The sequence below is a fragment of the Orcinus orca genome, chromosome 1, assembly GCF_937001465.1.
Source record: "Orcinus orca chromosome 1, mOrcOrc1.1, whole genome shotgun sequence".
Taxonomy (NCBI): Eukaryota; Metazoa; Chordata; class Mammalia; order Artiodactyla; family Delphinidae; genus Orcinus; species Orcinus orca.
Window position 1 is genome coordinate 95,277,915 of NC_064559.1, and position 19,627 is coordinate 95,297,541.

Sequence of the window (19,627 nt, forward strand, 5' to 3'; positions counted from 1 at the left end):
GTTTATGCCCAATCTCAGCTACAGTGTAAGCACCTTCAGGAGGTACTGACAGATCTCAGGAACAGTGCTCAAGCAGTCAGAAACAGTAAGTCTGGTTGAACCAGGGAGAATTATTTAAATGAGGGAAAATAGGAGCCCTTGAAGCAAAAGAAAGCATGATGGCAGCCATTAGGAAACTCACAAAGCTTGAGGTAAGTCCACAGCATGAACTGCTGAGGGACTTGGGGAATTAAATTAAGACAATACATTTGGACTATTTTGACCAAAAGCACATCAAAATCTAAGTAGGCAAGTCAAACTGTTGGAAGACATTACAGCATCTGCTACTATAAACAGATATTCTCGTTAAAGGAATAAAGATCTACTACTATGGGAATCTTGAAAACCAAAGCAGCAAAACTGGTAGCCACAGATCAAACACTTAAATGCTGTCAGAGCGCTCACCACCTCACTCTCAGTCTGCTGGGCTAGGATAAGTTGGTCAAGGAATGGTTTAGATCAACAGTAGGTTACATGCCAACCTCATGAAAATTTCCATGTAACAAGGTACACTTTTTGTTTTTAATTAATTAATTAATTAATTTGTTGGCTGCGTCGTGTCTTAGTTGTGACCCACAGGATCTTTTGTTGCAGTGACCGGGCTCTTCACTGCGGCGTGCATACTTCTTTGTAGCTATGGTGAGTGCAGGGGCTCAGTAGTTGGAGCACGTGGGCTTAGTTGCCCCAGGGCACGTGGGATCTTAGTTCCCCGACCAGGGATCGAACCCAAGTCCCCGGCATTGGAAGGCGGATTCTTAATCACTGGACCAACAGGAAAGTCCCCAAGGTACACTGTTAAACACCACATTCCCCAGGACTTCCCTGGTGGTGCAGTGGTTAAGAATCTGCCTGCCAATGCAGGGGACACGGGTTCAAGCCCTGGTCGGGAAAGATCCCACATGCTGTGGAGCAACTAAGCCCTCAAGCCACAACTACTAAAGGCCATGCGCCTAGAGCCTGTGCTCTGCAACAAGAGAAGCCACCACAATGAGAAGCCCATGCACCACAACAAAGAGCAGCCCCCGCTCGCTGCATCTAGAGAAAGCCCTCGTGCAGCAACGAAGACCCAACACAGCCAAAAAAATAAACAAAAAAAACCCAAAAGAAAACACCACATAATCCCCAACCTGGTGGCACATCCCTATTAAGCATTAATTTGGCTCTAAGAGATCCAAGGCTTAGCTACAGAAGTGGGACCCTCAAATATCAAAGAATTAAGCTTGCCACCTTCTGGCACACCTGCCTATTTTATGTCTGATAAATGCGGTCCAAGAAGCTATAGATATCTACAAAAATGGCAACATCTTACTAAGACAACCTAGAATGACAACGGCCATTATAGGGAATCTTCCAGTTAGACAAGATGGCTCATTTAACAGTACACTTGAAAGTAAGAGTCCTCAAATCAAACAAACAGAATGGGATACTTATTTTAATTGGTATGCCTCCAAAAGGCTTCAAGAGTCCCAGAGAGCTTCATTGAAAGATTCATCGCAAAAGGGTAATGAGAAAGTAAAGACACGAGAGGTACCTAAAACAAAAGACTACAAGACTGATGTGACCCCTACTATTTCCCTCTGTCCTCCTTTACCTGATCACCCACATTCTGCTAATCCTCTGTCTGAATTGCCTTTCCACTCTGAAGAGACTATAGAACTGTAAACAAAAGTCTGCCAACTTAGTGGCCTCACATATACCCTGTATCTACCCTCAAAGGAGGGTCACCAAATGGCCTCTCTCAGGGTTGGTGAGACTCTGAGGGAGTCTCTGGTAAACTGCTACCAATTATTCCCTTAAGCAGCCAAGGGGACACTAAAACTAATATTAATGGAAACCCTTGTTAAATTCTGATAGATACCAGAGCTACACTCTAAATACCTCATGCTCCAGAGCCTCCAGAAGGGATCCTGGAAAAACTGGCAGAAGCTGTGAAGGATGAGAATTCTTACCACAGTCAGGTCTCCCAGATCTCTGTAGTGCCTGGTCAAGAGAGGAAAATAAAATTTCACGTTGTCCTTTCTTTTCCAAATTCAGGCTTTTTTGATTTTGGTTTTGGGGTACCTATTTTTTTTTTTTTTTTTCGGTACGCAGGCCTACTCACTGTTGTGGCCTCTCCCGTTGCGGAGCACAGGCTCCGGATGCACAGGCTCAGCGGCCATGGCTCACGGGCCCAGCCGCTTCGCGGCACGTGGGATCCTCCCAGACCGGGGCACGAACCCGTGTCCCCTGCATCGGCAGGCGGACTCTCAACCACTGCGCCACCAGGGAAGCCGTGGGGTACCTATTGGTTGTCAATTCTTCTCTCCCAGGGACAGCTATTTTCTTCTGCTTGTCTCATTTTGTGTTGAGAACTTGACTTGGCAACCATCAGGTTGGGGCCCCCAAAATATGGCCAGGCAGAAACATGGGCTTGTAGTGTAAGCCCTGACAGTTTTCTTCTTTTTTGCAATACACGTGGCTGACTTAAGCTTTGATTGCCAAGGCATCCATTTCAAGGGGCAGCCCTTTCAAAGAAGGTTATCTCAGCTGAACACAGTACCAACGACACAAGTAGATAGAGAGCCAGGCCACCTCCACTCACTGAGGCTCCTTTGTTTTAGAGATTTTGGTAGATTTAATTAACTGACCAATTGGTCTACATGGTTTTTGTTTTTTTCCATCCTGTCCTTTAAATTCCTGCTCTTATGTTTTAAATTCACCAATAAAGAGTGAGCCCCCAAAACCCTAAGACCCACCCTCAGCCCCAATAAAAGCAGAACCCCAGGCCCACGTGCAGTCTCTGTCTCCCCATGACCTTGCTGTGTGGCCCCAGGTGTGCTGTGTAATTTCCAGGTGTTATAAGTGATGAGCCTCTGCTTTTTTCAAAGTTTCCCGATGGTTATTGCTGAAGGGCATCTGGCAATCATTATAAGAACCACAAGAGCTGGTCCAACCACAACACTGGTTGTTGAGAGGCTGAGATCAGCACAAAACAGGGTTGCACCCCATTGGCTTCTGGGGTTCTGCTGACTTTTGCCAGCTCTCAGGGGAATTGTCTAAGTCTTCTTTCTCGTGGCTATCTCTGCGAGTCACTCTGGACCTTGGGAGGGTTCGTATCTTTTGTACCGTCTTTCAGGACACCCTTGGGTTCATGGGGTTGTTCAATACTGCCAGAAATATTTACTATTTTTCCCAGCTGAAACCTGACAAGATATTTGAAAGGATTTTTTTAAAGTAGCTCTATGGTCAGAAGTCGGTCAAATTGGAAACTGATATTCAGAGCCTGATAGGACCTTTTTTTTAAGGCCTTCTCCCCTAAGCTGAATGAAAGAAAATACTCCAAAAAAAAAAAAAATCTACAAACGTAGAACATAGAGTTCTTTTGATTTGTATCTTAGTTAAAGATTTCCCTGATATAAAGAAGCAAAACGAAGATAATGTATAGTTGGATGGGTGGGTCAACGCTTTGAGATCATTCAGGCTGCAACCCAATTCTTTGAGGAAATAAAAACAACTGTCCTGGGACTTCCCTGGCGGTGCAGTGGTTAAGAATCTGCCTGCCAATGCAGGGGACACAAGTTCAAGCCCTCGTCTGGGAAGCTCCCACATGCTGCAGAGTAACTAAGCCCATGAGCCACCACTACTGAGCCCTCATGCCACAACTACTGAAGCCTGCGTGCCTAGAGCCCGTGCTCCACAACAAGAAAAGCCACCACAATGAGAAGCCCGCGCACCGCAACAAAGAGTAGACCCCGCTCACCGCAACTAGAGAGAGTCCGCGCACAGCAAGGAAGACACAACACAGCCAAAAATTAATTAATTAATTAATTAGGAAAAAACTGTCCTTGTCTTGTAAGATCAGAAGTGCAGCTCTAGAAAAAATGTAAAGCCAACCTATCCTTTTTACCAATTCCCAAACCTCCCCATTCATCTCAAAAAGTTTGTAGGTATCATAAAATTCTAGATATAGAAAATAAAAGTCCTTCTTGGAGGAACTTGCACTCTTTCCGTGTGCCATTTCTTTGAAATTCAAACTTCAGAGAAGTAATCCTTACTAGGAAAAAAAAAAAAAAAGGAAAGGCTATTTGGAAACTACATACATGAAAAATTTTCAGTCTTCACAAATATTAGTAAAAAATTTAAGCCATCTGAGCAGGTAGTTTTAACTTATTCCACCTGTCAGAAACACAATTTTGACCCAACTGTTCTTTTATAAACCACTGAGTTTTTATTTTCATAGCTGTCTCATGGCTAAAATTTTAAAATGAAAGTTGTAAGACTTCTGTTTGCATCTGTCTGTATGTTTATGTATGTCTATGTATATATGTTATAATACATACATACGTACGTTTTTTTCTACCTTCAGGTGGTACTGCCAAAATTAATTTGTAACGAGCTCTACTTAATTGGCCTAAAGAAATTTAAGCATTTATATAAATCAACTATACGCTCAGTAATACAGAAATTAACCCAAATATTTGCCAAGGTAACATGATGTAAGATAAGCTTCTGTAAAATAAAGCTAGTTTAAATTTGTTGGTTTAATTCAGACAGGCATGTCTTCAGTTATCAGCATTAAATACAATACTTTTATTTTACCTAGGTTTACTAAAAGTCAAATAAGCTCACTTTATCTCTGTTAGAGAATTTGTCAGCAAGAAAGCTAACTTATGATGATGGTTAGCTGTTGAATGTCTCTTAATTTGTCATGAGGAATCTAAACATAAATGTTCAGAACAAGTAAATTAAATATATGTAAATACGATACAAGTTTGTAAGTGAACTTTTCAACAATTTTTATGTGTTATGGTACATCTACTTAAAAATAGTTTCCAAAATTATTTTGGTTATTTGAATCCTAAAGTTACACTAAGGTAACTTAAATGATGAATATTTGTTGAATATCTAGATCATTTCCAAGTAAGATAAAATACTGAAACATTAAGTACTGAACATAAGTTTATCCACTTTTGACTTCCTTTTACAGAGGAACTAAAGATATTTTGATCTCTTAGTAAACATGGTTTGTGTCACATTGCAAAAATGTACTATGAGGAAGAATATGTTTCTCAAAATTAGGAAATGTGTTTGCAAATTTGCCAATCCACAGAATTGGCAAGTGACAGTCCACAATTGCTTACTTTTTAGTTTTCACTAGGAATCAAGGGATTCTTAAGGATAAGAATTATAATTAATATAAAACTACTAGAAATAATAAGGGAAACATTTCTATGCAAGACATGGAGATGTGTTTTTGTTAGGGAAAAAAGAGTAATTTTGTCCTAAAGTAAAATGTTTATTTCAGAATGAGAAAGAGGAAAAAAAAAGAAAAGAAAAAACAGGACAAAACTAGAATGTATATAAAAAGTTGGAGAATATTTGTGGAAAAGGATTCTTGGAAAAGAAATTTTGGGTGTAGTCAAGCAGGAAGGTGTGGCTAAGATCGGAATGGATCTATTTAACTTTTTTTTAAATGAATTTTAATATCAAAAAGTATCCTGGGGCAAAATTAGACTTGGTCTTCTGTCTGTTAAAAAAAAAAAGTTTTATTGTACTATTGGTCTGCTCTTAATATAAAAGGCTGTGAAAGTTTATTATTATTTTTTTTAAATCTTTCTGATAATCTACCTGGAAAGCAAATATTTTGCGTCTTACCAAAATAATTTCCTGTGCTTCATGTTGCCTTTATCAGGTCATTGACTACTTAAGAAAACACAGTCTTCTCAATATTAAAAGAGCTAAGTTTTGTTCATAACTATGCAACCTTCTGCATTTGCCTTTAAAATCTTTTATTGTCACTTTAGTTAAATAGATAATTAATTATTATTTCATAATGATCTGTGATCCTATTTAGTCAAATGTTCAAACCTTTTGCCATTTTCACACGTTCCCAAAATCAAATTCTAAATGCAGAAGTTTTTACCTCAGAGTTAACACTGAGATTTCCCAGAGACCCCCTTGGAATTCTCAAGGGATTTGTCTCTCAGCTTGTAAAGGAGAGATGTTGAACTAATTAGATTTATTTGGTATGCTAAATTACATGGGAAGCATTGTCAAATAAGCGATGATAAACCTTCTTAGGTTATATGTGTATGGATATATGTTACTGATACAGGTAATCCAGAAATTGTTTAAAGATTCTAGAATTGTGTCAATACACCCAGTGTCCAATTATCATCCTAACTTATTGTATAACACAGAATTAACTACATTTCCTTATCAAATGAATTATCAGATTTTTATCCATGGGCATTTTAAGTCTTTTGTCATTAACAGACAGTTATTATTTTACTCTAATGCTTTTGCAAAAGTGAGACTCATGGAATGGACTCTACCAAGAATCCTTGACCACTGACACTGCTACCAAATTACAAGGGATCTAATCTTGCATGCACATTTCACAACTGAAAAAGGCTCCACCTGACACGTGGTCCTGTACAAATGCTCAAAATCAAGTTTACTTGAATGAGAAGCTGCTGATTTCATGAAGTAGAATGCTTCCACCCGAGACTTTGGAACAAGAATCCTGGTCCTTTAACTCTCATCATGAAATACCTTCTCCCCTTTGTACCTGCTTCACCACTCTTCTTTTTCTTTCTGTCACTTGTAAAGATAATGCTAGCATCTGTATTTCTGGGGCTTTTGCAAAGGGGAAGACCTATTTGATTATTGGGTTTGCCTCCAAAGACCCCAGTTGGTCTATGATGCTGGTGATTTTGTAGTCTGCCTGTTACAAACGTCTCCCTGATTTCCAATGCCTCAGTTTCTCTGGACCAAATGAAATACCCTCTATATCCTGTTAGACTCCTAACCTTGACCCCGTAAGTCAATTTCTCTGTATCCAGTTAACAACTAATACAAAGAGAAATCAGAACAACTAACAGAAAGAGAAATCAGAACAATACTCTCCGTGCAGTCTACAGACCCTTAACTCTTAAATAATAAATCATCTGACCTCCAGGGCTTGGCTGATCGCTCTGCACTCCTATTCCAATATTCTCCACCATGGAATACCTCTTTTGGTAGTGCCATCTGTGCTCCTCCCACGTTTATAGTGCCCCTTCATGCATGGGAAGCTCAATGTTTAAGTAATTGGGAAATGGTGGGACACTATGGTCTGAGCTAACTCTTTACGTCTCTGACTGTCCACAATCAAACCAAGCCTTCACGTTGGGCTGCTCCTCTCAACTAAAATTACAGATCAATTGAGAATTACCGGGAGGCATTCCTGTTTCAAAATTTGCTTCCTGTGGCAGATACCTACTTCCCTGATGAGCAGGAAGTGTAAATGAGGCTGTGATCAGGAACCTCTCCTTAACTCTTAAAGTTATCACAGAAGCTACTGGCAAAGCAATTGCTGCCTGACAATAATCCGTAGACTCTCTGGCCAAAGTTGTTCTTGTAATAGAATAGGCCTTGATTATCTTTTAGACCGAAAGAAGGTGTCTGTGCTCTAGCCAACACCACTTGCTGTACTTGGAGTCACACTTCTGGGGAAGTTGAAACTCAGCTACCTAAGATTACTGAAAAAGCCACTTGGCTTAAGAAAGTGTCTCCTACGACAAAAACTTGCCAGAAAGTGGGCATAGACGGAAACTACCTCAACATAATAAAGGCCATATATGACAAACCCACAGCAAATATCATTCTCAATGGTGAAAAACTGAAAGCATTTCCTGTAAGATCACAAGACAAGGATGTCCACTCTTGCCACTTTTATTCAACATAGTTTTGGAAATCCTAGCTGCAGCTAGGACTTTTTCAGAGAAGGAAAAGAAATAAAAGGAATCAAAATTGGAAGAGAAGAAGTAAAACTGTCACTGTTTGCAGATGACATGATACTATACTATACTGAAGTATACTATACCTGAAGATGCTACCAGAAAGCTACTAGAGCTCATCAGTTAATTTGGTAAAGATGCAGGATACAAAATTAATACACAGAAATCTCTTGCATTCCTAAACACTAACAATGAAAGATCAGAAAGAGAAACTAAGTAAACAACCTCACTTACCATCATATCAAAAAGAATAAAATACCTAGGAATAAACTTACCTAAGGTGGCGAAATATCTGTATTCAGAAAATTATAAGATACTGATGAAAGATCAAAGATGACACAAACAGAGAGATATGCCATGTGCTTGGGTTGGAAGAATCAATATTGTCAAAATGACTATACTACCCAAAGCAATCTACAGATTCAATGCAATCCCTATCAAATTACCAATGGCATTTTTCACAGAATTAGAGCAAACAATTTTACAATTTGTATGGAAACACAAAAGACCCTGAATAGCCAAAGCAATCCTGAGAAAGAAAACCGGAGCTGGAGGAATCAGGTTCCCTGACTTTGGACTATACTACAAAGCTATAGTCATCAAAACAGTATGGTAGGTCTTCCCTGGTGGCGCAGTGGTTGAGAGTCCGCCTGCCGATGCAGGGGACACGGGTTCGTGCCCCAGTCCGGGAAGATCCCACATACCGCGGAGCGGCTGCGCCCGTGAGCCATGGCCGCTGAGCCTGCGCGTCCGGAGCCTGTTGCTCCACAACGGGAGAGGCCACAACAGTGAGAGGTCCGTGTACCGCAAAAAAAAAAAAAAAAAGTATTGTACTGGCACAAAACCAGAAATATAGATCAATGAAACATGCTGGGAAAACTGGACAGCTACATGTAAAAGAATGAAATTAGAACACTTCCTAACACCATACACAAAAATAAACTCAAAATGGATTAAAGACCTAAATGTAAGGCTGGATACTATAAAACTTTAGAGGAAAACCTAGGCAGAACATTCTCTGACATACATCGCAGCCAGATCTTTTTTGATCCACCTCCTATAGTAATGAAAATAAAAACAAAAGTAAACAAATGGGACCTAATGAAACTGAAAACCTGTTGCACAGCAAAGGAAACTATAAACAAAATGAAAATACAACCCACAGAATGGGAGAAAATATTTGCAAGCAAATCAACCTACAAGGGATTAATCTCCAAAATATACAAACAGCTCATGCTCTTCAATATCAAAAAAAAAACAACCCAATCAAAAAATGCATGGAAGATCTAAATAGACACTTCTCCAAAGAAGACATAAAGATGGCCAACAAGCACATGAAAAGATGCCCAACATCACTAATTATTAGAGAAATGCAAATCAAAACTACAATGAGGTATCACCTCACCCAAGTCAGAATGGCCATGATCAAAAATCTACAAACAATAAGTGCTGGAGAGAGTGTGGAGAAAGGGCAACCCTCCTACACTGTTGGTGGGAATGTAAATTGGTACAGCCATTGTGGAGTACGAAGGTATGAAGGTTCCTTAGAAAATTAAAAATACAGCTACCATATTCCGCAATCCCACTCCTGGGCATATATCCTGAGAAAACCATAATTTGAAATGATACGTGCACCCCCAAATATTCATTGCAGCACTATTCACAATAGCCAGGACATGGAAGCAACCTAAATGTCCATCAACAGAGGAATGGATAAAGAAAATGTGGTACATATATACAATGGAATATTACTCAGCCATAAAAAAGGAACAAAATAATGCCATTTGCAGCAACATGGATGGACCCAGAGATTGTCATATTTCGTGAAGTAAGTCAAGCAGACAAAGACAAATATATGATATCACTTATATGTGGAATCTAAAAAAACGGTACAAAAGAACTTATTTTCAAGACAGAAATATAGTCACAGATGTAGAAAACAAACTTATGGTTACCAGGGGGAAAGTGGTGGGGGGTGCTGAGGGATAAACTGGGACATTGGGATTGACATCTACACACTACTATATATAAAATAGATAACTAATAAGGACCTACTGTACAGCACAGGGAACTCTTCTCGATATACTGTAATAACCTATATGGGAAAAGAAGCTAAAAAAGCGTAGATATATGTATATGTATAATTGATTCACTTTGCTGTAGAGCAGAAACTAACACAACATTGTAAATCAACTATACTCCAATAAAAATTTTTTTAAAAATTGTCTTCTTCAATGCAGTCTTTCTTTGATCTATTTGATCTAAGTTGTTTTGGGCCATGGGGACTGTGGCTTTGGAGTGGGAATTATTCTGCTTATAGTCATTTTAATAGTCTCCCTGGTGTGCTGTGTTGTCTCAAAAGCTTTAAGTGCAAATATGTAGCCACTGGCAATGAGACAAATGATCTCCCTTTGCCTAGAATGTCAAATATGAGATGAAGAAAACAGCCAACTAAGGGACTGAGACCTCCATATACTAAACCTATGGAGAGAGTCAACCTGACTCCAACATCGACAAGAAGTGATAGCTCAGAGTGGGGCTAATACCTTACATTTTGATCAATACTCTCAGCGCAACTGAAAGTTTGATCAAAATGGGGGGAATTGATACAGTTAATTAGTATACTGGGATCCACAAAAATGTCAGCTGCCCCAGTGGCCTGCCACATCACAGATTTAAACCTAAGTTAGCCTGCACTTACAGAAAACACCTATCAAGGAAAACTAAAATACATCAACTAGAATTTTCAAACTCAAATCTAACTAGCTTACCTTATCCTAGAAAATAGGACTTTTCAGCCTTACAGGAAAATACCTGCCCTCCTAGCCAATCATGCCTTGTTTTCACATTGCCTCTTATAATTCCCTATAAAACTCACTCTTGGGGGCTGCCCTGGTGGCACAGTCATTAAGAATCCACCTGCCAGTGCAGGGGACACAGGTTCGAGCCCTGGTCCGCGAAGATCCCACATGCCACAGAGCAACTAAGCCCATGCACCACAACTACTGAGCCTGTGCTTTAGAGCCTGTGAGCCACAACTACTGAGCCCACGTGCCACAACTACTGAAGCCCGTGAGCCTAGGCACTGTGCTCCTCAACAAGAGAAGACACTGCAATGAGAAACCCGCGCACCACAACAAAGAGTAGCCCCCGCTCACCGCAGCTAGAGAAAGACCACACGCAGCAACGAAAGCTAACGCAGCCAAAATAAATAAATAAATAATAAATTTATTAAAACAGAAAACAACTCACTCTTGTCCAAAATCCCTCAGGAAATGTGCTCCACTTCTTGTGAGGCACTATACACCCCCAATCCAAAGACTGCTTTTCCTTGAATAAAAATCATCAAACTTGTTCTTTAATTGTTTTAGTTTTGTCATTTGAAAGACAAAAGCAAAGAGCAATATATAGTTTACACACTAAGAGACCAAAATTAATAGTATGTAAGCATATGAATGCTTCCTATGGAGGAGGCACTTTACATATATTACCTCTAATACTTACAATTTTGGAAGGTAAATTACATCATCCTCATTTGCACACAAACTATTGAGAGACAAACTGATGCGTATTAAAACTTTTTTAAGAGTTTATTTGAGCAAAAATCAGTTCCAGTTGGGCAGTGATGAACTGAAAGTGGTTAGGAGTGCTCCACAAATAGGAACTTGGAGAAAGACTTTTTAGAGAAAAGGTGACAGCAACGCAAGGAAATTATTTGATTAGCTATAGCTTAAGCATTTACATTATCTGGAAAAGAGTAGTTGGCTGTTTGTAATTCATTGTGAAGGGGAGCAGAATATGCCACTCCAAAATATGCTTCTTTGGCATAAGAATTATCTTGATCTGGTTATTTTTAAGAAATAGCAGACACTGGAAAAGTTCTGAAAACTGAGAAGTTACCTGTTGTAAGGAAAATTTACATTTATAAGGGAAATCTCCACTATAAGGGTGTCTATATACACCAGGAAGAGAAGGATGACTCTAAATCACAAGAAACTCTTATTAGTGGAGAAGTCACAGACTTAAATCTGCATAACAACCTTATTCTTTACTGCGCTTTTCTCCCCAAACTGGCTCCCCCAACTCCAAAATCTTTCTTTTGCCTTTAGCAGAAGATGGTATTTAAGGTGATGGCGTTGGCCATTTCAGGTAGTCACTCAGTTTTCCTGGGTATCTCCCATGTATACAGGAGTTATGCCTATTATTAAAATTCTGTCTGTTTTTCCCCTGTTAATCTATTTTTTTTTTTATTAGGGTGGGGGGAGGTCTCAGCTAAGACCTTAGAAGGGTAGAGGGAAAACTAATTTTCCTCCCTGGCAGAACCAAAACAGAAAGAGGAGTCTTTCTTTCCCATCAGAGCTGGGGGAAAAAGCAAACAAACAAACAACAACAAAACTAAAGAAAGAACAAAGTACAAGATGTTTCTAAAAGAAAGTGATTATAAATATAGGGGCACACTATTTATTCAAAACTGAAATATGCCAATGAGAAAGGAGAATTCTTTAAAAGAAACAGCTTGATTTAAAATGTATATGTCTGGGGCTTCCCTGGTGGCGCAGTGGTTGGGAGTCCGCCTGCCGGTGCAGGGGACACCGGTTCGTGCCCCGGTCCAGGGGGGTCCCATGTGCCGCGGGGCAGCTGGGCCCATGGGCCGTGGCCGCTGGGCCTGCGCGTCCGGAGCCTGTGCTCCATGATGCGAGAGGCCACAGCAGTGAGAGGCCCGTGTACCACACACACACACACACACACACAAAGTAAATGTCTGTGTGTATATGTATAACTGATTAACTTTGTTATAAAGCAGAAACTAACACACCATTGTAAAGCAATTATACTCCAATAAAGATGTAAAAAAATAATAAAATAAAATGTGTACGTCTGAAGTAAAAGCCTATCTAGGCACAAAATAAAAAATAAAAAACTGCTTTAAACTCAAATACAAACAGAAAAATTGTAAAGCAGCCAGAGGAGAAAACACATTCCTTCAAAGAAGCAACAAGATTTACCCCAGACTTCTCAACAGGCAGTATGGAAGTCGAAAGACAATATAATGATATTTTTTCAGTGTTGAAAGAAAACAAAAATGTCAACCTAGAAATTCTGTATCCAGTGAAAATATCCTTAAAAAGTGAAAGAAAAATAGAAACACTTTCATCCCCCAAAAATAAAATAAAATAAAATGTATATGTCTGGAGATAGGAAATGTATGACTAACTCAAAAGTCAGAAAAGTCCAGTGATTAAGAGTATGGATTTTGTAGACAGGCAGACACAGATCAAAAGCCTCATTCTTTACCAGCTGTGTAATCTTAGGCATATTAATCTTCCCTTCTAAGCTCCATTGCCTCATCTGTAAAATGGAGATTACTACTTACCATATAATGCTGTGAAGATTAAATGAGAAAATCCATAAATTGTGCTGTTAATAAATAAAATTCAACACAGTAAATTTTAAATATCTTATTGGCTTTATTCAATAATTCATGAATCAGGCAGCTTGCAATCTAGCAGATAGAAAGGAGTTCTGAGGAGCTGTACAAAATGAAAGACTTTTATAGGCAGATAGGAGCAGGAACAAGGAAGTTGTACTAGGCTAAAAAAAACAGATTGGTTATGGCAGGGTTACTTTCCTTTAAGGGATGGCAAGGGTCTATCAGGCAGATTACCTAACTGGTGCGCTTATTAGGCAATTCCTGATTGACGGGTTTAAGATTCCATTTCTGGGAGAGCCAAAACTGCAGTAAGTCTCAGTTTCATGATGTGGTATTTAGCATAAGTGATTCCATTTTGGGCCCGTTGTTTTTAACAATGTTTCATACAGAATCTGGCAAACAAATTTAGTCTTTATCATTACTGTTAAAAGACTAGGAGATGATGAAAGAAATTGCAGATGACACAGACCAATGGAAAGATATACCATGCTCAGGGATTGGAATAATCAATATTGTTAAATAGCTCATACTACCCAAGGCAATCTATGGATTCAATGCAATCCCTACTAATATATCAATGGCATTTTTCACAGAACTAGAGCAAATAATTCTAAAATTTGAATGGAAACACAAAAGACCCTGCACAGCCAAAACAATCTTAAGAAAGAAGAACAAAGCAGGAAACATCACACACTCTGATTTCAAACTATACTACAAAGCTATAGTCATCAAAACAATATGGTACTGGCACAAAAACAAACATATAAATCATTGAAACAGAATAGAGAGCCCAGAAATGAACCTATACTTACATGGTCAATTAATCTATGACACAGGAGGCAAGAATATACTATAGGGAAAAGACAGCCTCTTCAGTAAATAGTGTTGGGAAAACTGGATATCTATATGCAAAATAATCAAACTGGACTTTTTCACACCATATATAAAAAAAAATACAAGATGGGTTAAAGAATTAACTGTAAGACACAAACCATAAAAATTCTAGAATAAAACATAGGTGGTACACTCTTTGACATCGGTCTTAGCAATATCTTTTTTGATATGTCTCCTCATGCAAGGAAAACAAAGCAAAAATTAACAAATGGGACTACATCAAACTAAAATCTTTTGCACAGCAAAGGAAACTATCACCAAAATGAAGAGGCTACCTACCAAATAGGAGAAGATATTTGCAAACAATGTATCTGACAAGGGTTAACATCCAAAGTATACAAATAACTCATACAACCACACAACAAAAACAAAAAAAACAAACCAATTAAAAAATGGCAGAGATGGGACTTCTCTGGTGCTGCAGTGGTTAAGACTCTGCACTCTCAATGCAGGGGGCCCAGGTTTGATCACTGGTCAGGGAACTGGATCCCACATGCATGCTGCAACTAAGAGTTCACATGCCACAACTAAGGAGCCAGTACAACCAAATAAAAATAACTAAATAAATAAATAAATAAAAATTTAAAACAGCAGAGGACTTGAATAGACATTTTTCCCAAGAAGACTTACAGATGGCCAACAGGCACATAAAAAGATGCTCAACATCACTGATCATCAGGGAAATGCAAATCAAAACCACAATGAAATATCACCACACACCTATCAGAATGACTACTATCAAAAGACAACAAATAACAAGTGTTGCTAAGGATGTGGAGAAAAGAAAACCCTCATGCACTGTTGGTGGTAATGCAAATTGTGCAGCCACTATGGAAAACAGTATTTGAGGAGATTCTTCAAAAAATTAAAAACAGAACTACCATATGATCCAGCAATTCCACTCCTGGGTATTTGAAGAAAATGAAAACACTAATTGAAAAGTTATATGCACCCCTACATTCATTGCAGCATTATTTACAAAGCCAAGATATGGAAGCAACATTAGTGTCCATCTATAAATGAATGGATTAAAGAAGGTATGATGTATATACACAATAGACGATTACTCAGTCATTAAAAGAAAAAGAAACCTTACATTTGTGACACCATGGATGGACCTAGAGAGTATTATTCTGAGTGAAATTAGTCAGAGGAAGACAAATACTATATAACTTCACTTATATGTGGAATCTACAAAGCAGGACAAAAGAACAAACTTAATAGAGTCAGAGACACAGAGAACAGACAAGTGATTGCCAGAGGGGAGTGGGGGTGCCAAAGAGAGAAATAGATGAGGGAGACTAAGAGGTACAAATTTCACTTGCAAAATAAATGAGTCATGGATATGAAAGGTACAGTGTGGGCCATATAGTCAGTTAAAAAAAAAAAAAGACTAGGAGAATCTAGTCCACTGCTTCCAGTGGGAGATGGTGTTCACGGACCCACTTTGGGAAGGACAGATAAATGCTAGAAACTCAATTGACCCCACTCTAGATACTCTCGGATTCCAGCCACTTGAATTAGAAGCTGCTTTTTCCTTTGTTTCTCTGCTTGGTTGGGTTCTGTTTCTCTTCTTCTTAATATACTGATCACCCTTTCAGCAGATCTCTGTAATTGGTTTATCAGTCCTTTCTAGGGTTTCCTTGTTACAGCCACTTCCTCAAGAGCTGAGACACCCAGGCAACAGAAGCCTAGACACCCAGACAACACTACAATCAACTGCTGACCCCCAAAGGAGGAGGATGTCTGGAAGGAAAGGCAACCACAGAAGGGAAGAGGGGAAAAAAAATGATGGAGTTATAGAAGCTCTGGTTTGAAGGGGCTCAGCCAGGTCCACACACTAGCATCAACACAGTCCAGCCTGAAAACTTCCTTTAGGAATTCAGGTCTTTGCGTTAAAGCATTGTCGCTTTTAACAGCCTCTTAGAAATGCAAATACCCTAAGCTATGTTGATCATTAACTTCAGAATGAGGATCTGCTCACCAGTCACTCTTTTTCAGAACAGCAGAGTGCTGAAGAATTTTGATGAAAGGAGAGAGAAATAATATGAGAGAGGAAGGGCTACTTCTCAGGAAGCAAAGACCCATGACAAAGTGAGGGGCTTAGACAACAGAGGGCTATTTATCTCTGAGGACCTAGGTTAGGAAGGGAGAGATGAGACCAGATTTCAGAGCCATCTTTGCCACAGTGTGGTATTGGGCAAGGCACTTTGCTTCTCTGGACCTCAGTGAAATGAGGGGAATGGACAGGATGCTCTTTATCAGAAATGACTTTTGCAAATATTTTCTCCCAGTGTGTGGCTTGTCTTATTCTCTTGACAGTCTTTTGCAGAGCATACGTTTTAAATTTTAATAGTCAAGTATCAATTATTTGTTTCATGAATCATACTTTTGATGTTGTACCTAAAAAGTCATTGTCATACCCAAGGTCATCTAGATTTTTCTCCTTTGTTATCTTTTTTTAATATAAATTTATTTATTTATGGCTGTGTTGGGTCTTTGTTGCTGCATGCGGGCTTTCCCTAATTGCATTGAGCGTGGCCTACTCTTCGCTGTGGAGCACGGGCTCTAGGCGTGCAGGCTTTAGTAGTTGTGGCTCGCGGGCTCTAGAGTGCAGGCTCAGTAGTTGTGGAGCACAGGCTTAGTTGCTCCGCAGCATGTGGGATCTTCCCAGACCAGGGCTCGAACCTGTGTCCCCTGTCCTTTGTTATCTTCTAGGAGTTTTATAGCTTTGCATTTTACATTTAAGTCTATGATCTATTTCGAGTTAATTTTTGTGAAGTGTGTAAGGTTGGTGTCTAGATTTTTCTTTTTTTTTTTTTTGCTTGTGGATGTCCAGCTGTTCCAGCACCATTTGTTAAAAAGACCTGGGCTTCCTTGGTGGCTCAGTGGTTGAGAGTCCGCCTGCCAATGCAGGGGACACGGGTTCATGCCCCGGTCCGGGAAGATCCCACATGCCGCAGAGCGTCTAGGCCCGTGAGCCATGGCCGCTAAGCCTGCGTGTCCGGAGCCTGTGCTCCACAGCAGGACAGGTCACAGCAGTGAGAGGCCCGCGTACCACAAAAAAAAAAAAAGAAAAAGAAAATTCAAGCAAGAGAAACTGTATTAGAGATGATCTAGATGTTAGCACTAATTATAAGTATATGTTAAAGGCTTTGGTAGAAAACATGGACAACATGCATGAACAGATGGGGAATTTCAATAGAGAGAAACTATAAGAAGAGTCACATGAAAATATTAGAAAATGTTAAAACATGGTAAGAGAGAGGCAGAATATGTTCAATAGGCTCATCAGTAGACTCCATACAGCTGAGAAATAATCAGTGCATTGAAGATGGATTCACAGAAATTACCCAAACTGAAATTCAAAGGAAAAAATGTGAAAAGAGAAAGAAAATAGAGCATCTAAGAAGTGTGAAATAATTATAAATTGGTATAATGTATGTGTAATAGAAATCCCAAAGCAGAGAGAAGAAACAGGGCAGAATAAACATTTTAAGAGATAATGGCCAAGAGTTTTTCAAACATAATAGAAGTTATCAAACCATAGATCCAAGAAGCTGAAAGAACGATAAGCAGACTAACTACATGCACACACACACCACCTAAACACATAATATCCAAACTCCCGAAACCAGAGATAAAGAGAAAAATAATCAAAACACCAATAGATCTTAATTTTTAAAAATCTTAGAGAGCTATGTTATCAGTGCCACCACCATAGCCAGCCACCAAAGGCATAACTGCTGCAGAGGCTGTATTAGCATAAATGTGAAGACATTTAAATCTTTCTCTTGACCAACTCACAATCGTCTAGAAGGTTTAAAAAGAACATTTTTTTAAGAAATGGAAATGAGAAAAAGAAGAAGGTCAGAACCCAGTTTCTAAAGCATGCCATACAACAATGTCCTTCCAAAATAGGTGGGAACCTCAGTGGTGTCTAGATCTTGTTTTCTAGTCTTCCCTTCAAGATGAAAATTTTAGGTCATCTACTCAGGCTCCAGGGGGCTGCTCTGCAATCTTCCTTATCTCTTGCCTTGAAGACGAAGTATGTTTTCTTTCTGAATCTCCAAGCTTCCTCCCATGAGTTGTCCTAGATGTTGCCTTGGGTCCTGCCACATAAAACTCTCCCTCCATTCCAAGCCCAGGGAGTACTCAAAATCCTCTCGCTTCTCTAAGAAATAATTTATGAACCACAGTGGCAGAATGTATCATTGCAGTTTGCAGAGCCAAAATCCTTTGATGTTGTACAGCATCTCTTTCATCAAGACAGGGTTCTTCTGCTGCCCCTCTGATGCCTCATTACTTTCTCTGAATGTTCCTCTATCTTCACCCACCCATTAAATATTGGTGCTTGTTCATCTCTCTGTCTTCAGTGTACTTTTCTCTCCTCCGGTGATTTTCTAAATGGGGAGAGACTGCCCCAGGGGGTATATCAGAATAGGAAGGGGAAAGAGAGGTAGAGGTGTAGTTTGAAAAGATTATTCAGCATTGAGATACAATTTTATACTTGCAATTTGACAAATCAATTTTGAAACTTAAGAAAAAATTAAAGGAAGATGAAAAATTTTATGTTTATGTTTAAAAGGGTTGAGAATAAACTTTTTAAAATTGGGAAACATGATCTTGTATATTTCTCAACTCTTCTAAATGATTTTACCCACACACATAGCTTCTACTAGACCAGTGGTTCTCAACTAAGAGAGGGATGTTGTATGACCCAACGTAGCCAAAAATAAATAAATAAATTTATTAAAAACAAAAGAAAACCTTGTTTATTCTTCATCATTTACTACCCATAGCCCAACACCCACCCCCCCGTCAATTCTTCACAAAATTGTTGTTTCATTGTCTGAAAGGTATAAAAGCTTCCTGCTCTGATTACTTCTTTGAGTCTCATATCTTAGTGGAGCTCCCATACACACATATGAATGTACAAAATTAAATTTATTTTTCCCCTGTTAATGTGTCTTATGTCAATTTAATAATTTAATAATTAGGTTAGCCAAAGGCCCTAGAGGGGAAGAAGGGGAAGATCCCTCATCCAGCACTAAAAGATACCGCCTGCTGAAACTAAGACCTGGCGCAGCCAGATAAATAAATAAATGAATATTAAAAAAACAAAAACCGAAAACCAAAATTGCCTAACAAATCAGGTCACTGCTCTGCTCAAAATCCTTCAGTGAGGGCTTCCCTGGTGGCGCAGTGGTTGAGAGTCCGCCTGCCGATGCAGGGGACGCGGGTTCGTGCCCGGTCTGGGAAGATCCCACATGCCGCGGAGCGGCTGGGCCCGTGAGCCATGGCCGCTGAGCCTGCGCGTCCGGAGCCTGTGCTCCGCAACGGGAGAGGCCACAACAGTGAGAGGCCCGCGTACAGCAAAAAAAAAAAAAATCCTTCAGTGACTTCCCATCGCCTTCAGAATGATGTTCAGCCCTTCAAGATGACATCTAAACCCTTCAGGATGGCACATAACATCTGAGAGTGCACCTATCACTGCCATCCC

At 39.5% G+C, this 19,627-nt stretch overlaps 1 protein-coding gene across 23 annotated transcripts in view; it reads right to left on the reverse strand.

Moving 5' to 3' along the window:
• The window catches only part of LOC101283030 (low affinity immunoglobulin gamma Fc region receptor II), a 214,320-nt gene that overhangs the window by 107,849 nt on the left and 86,844 nt on the right, over nt 1–19,627 (reverse strand). For 2 of the 23 annotated variants that reach the window (XM_049707946.1, XM_049707912.1), the window contains one exon: nt 1,918–2,019. The exons of the other annotated variants lie outside the window; for them this stretch is intronic. Coding sequence is in view for 1 of the 2 variants with exons in the window: in XM_049707912.1 (XP_049563869.1) it covers nt 1,918–2,019 (102 nt within the window). In the remaining variant the exon portion in view is untranslated. The remainder of the gene's footprint in view (nt 1–1,917; nt 2,020–19,627) is intronic. 23 annotated transcript variants of the gene reach the window in all.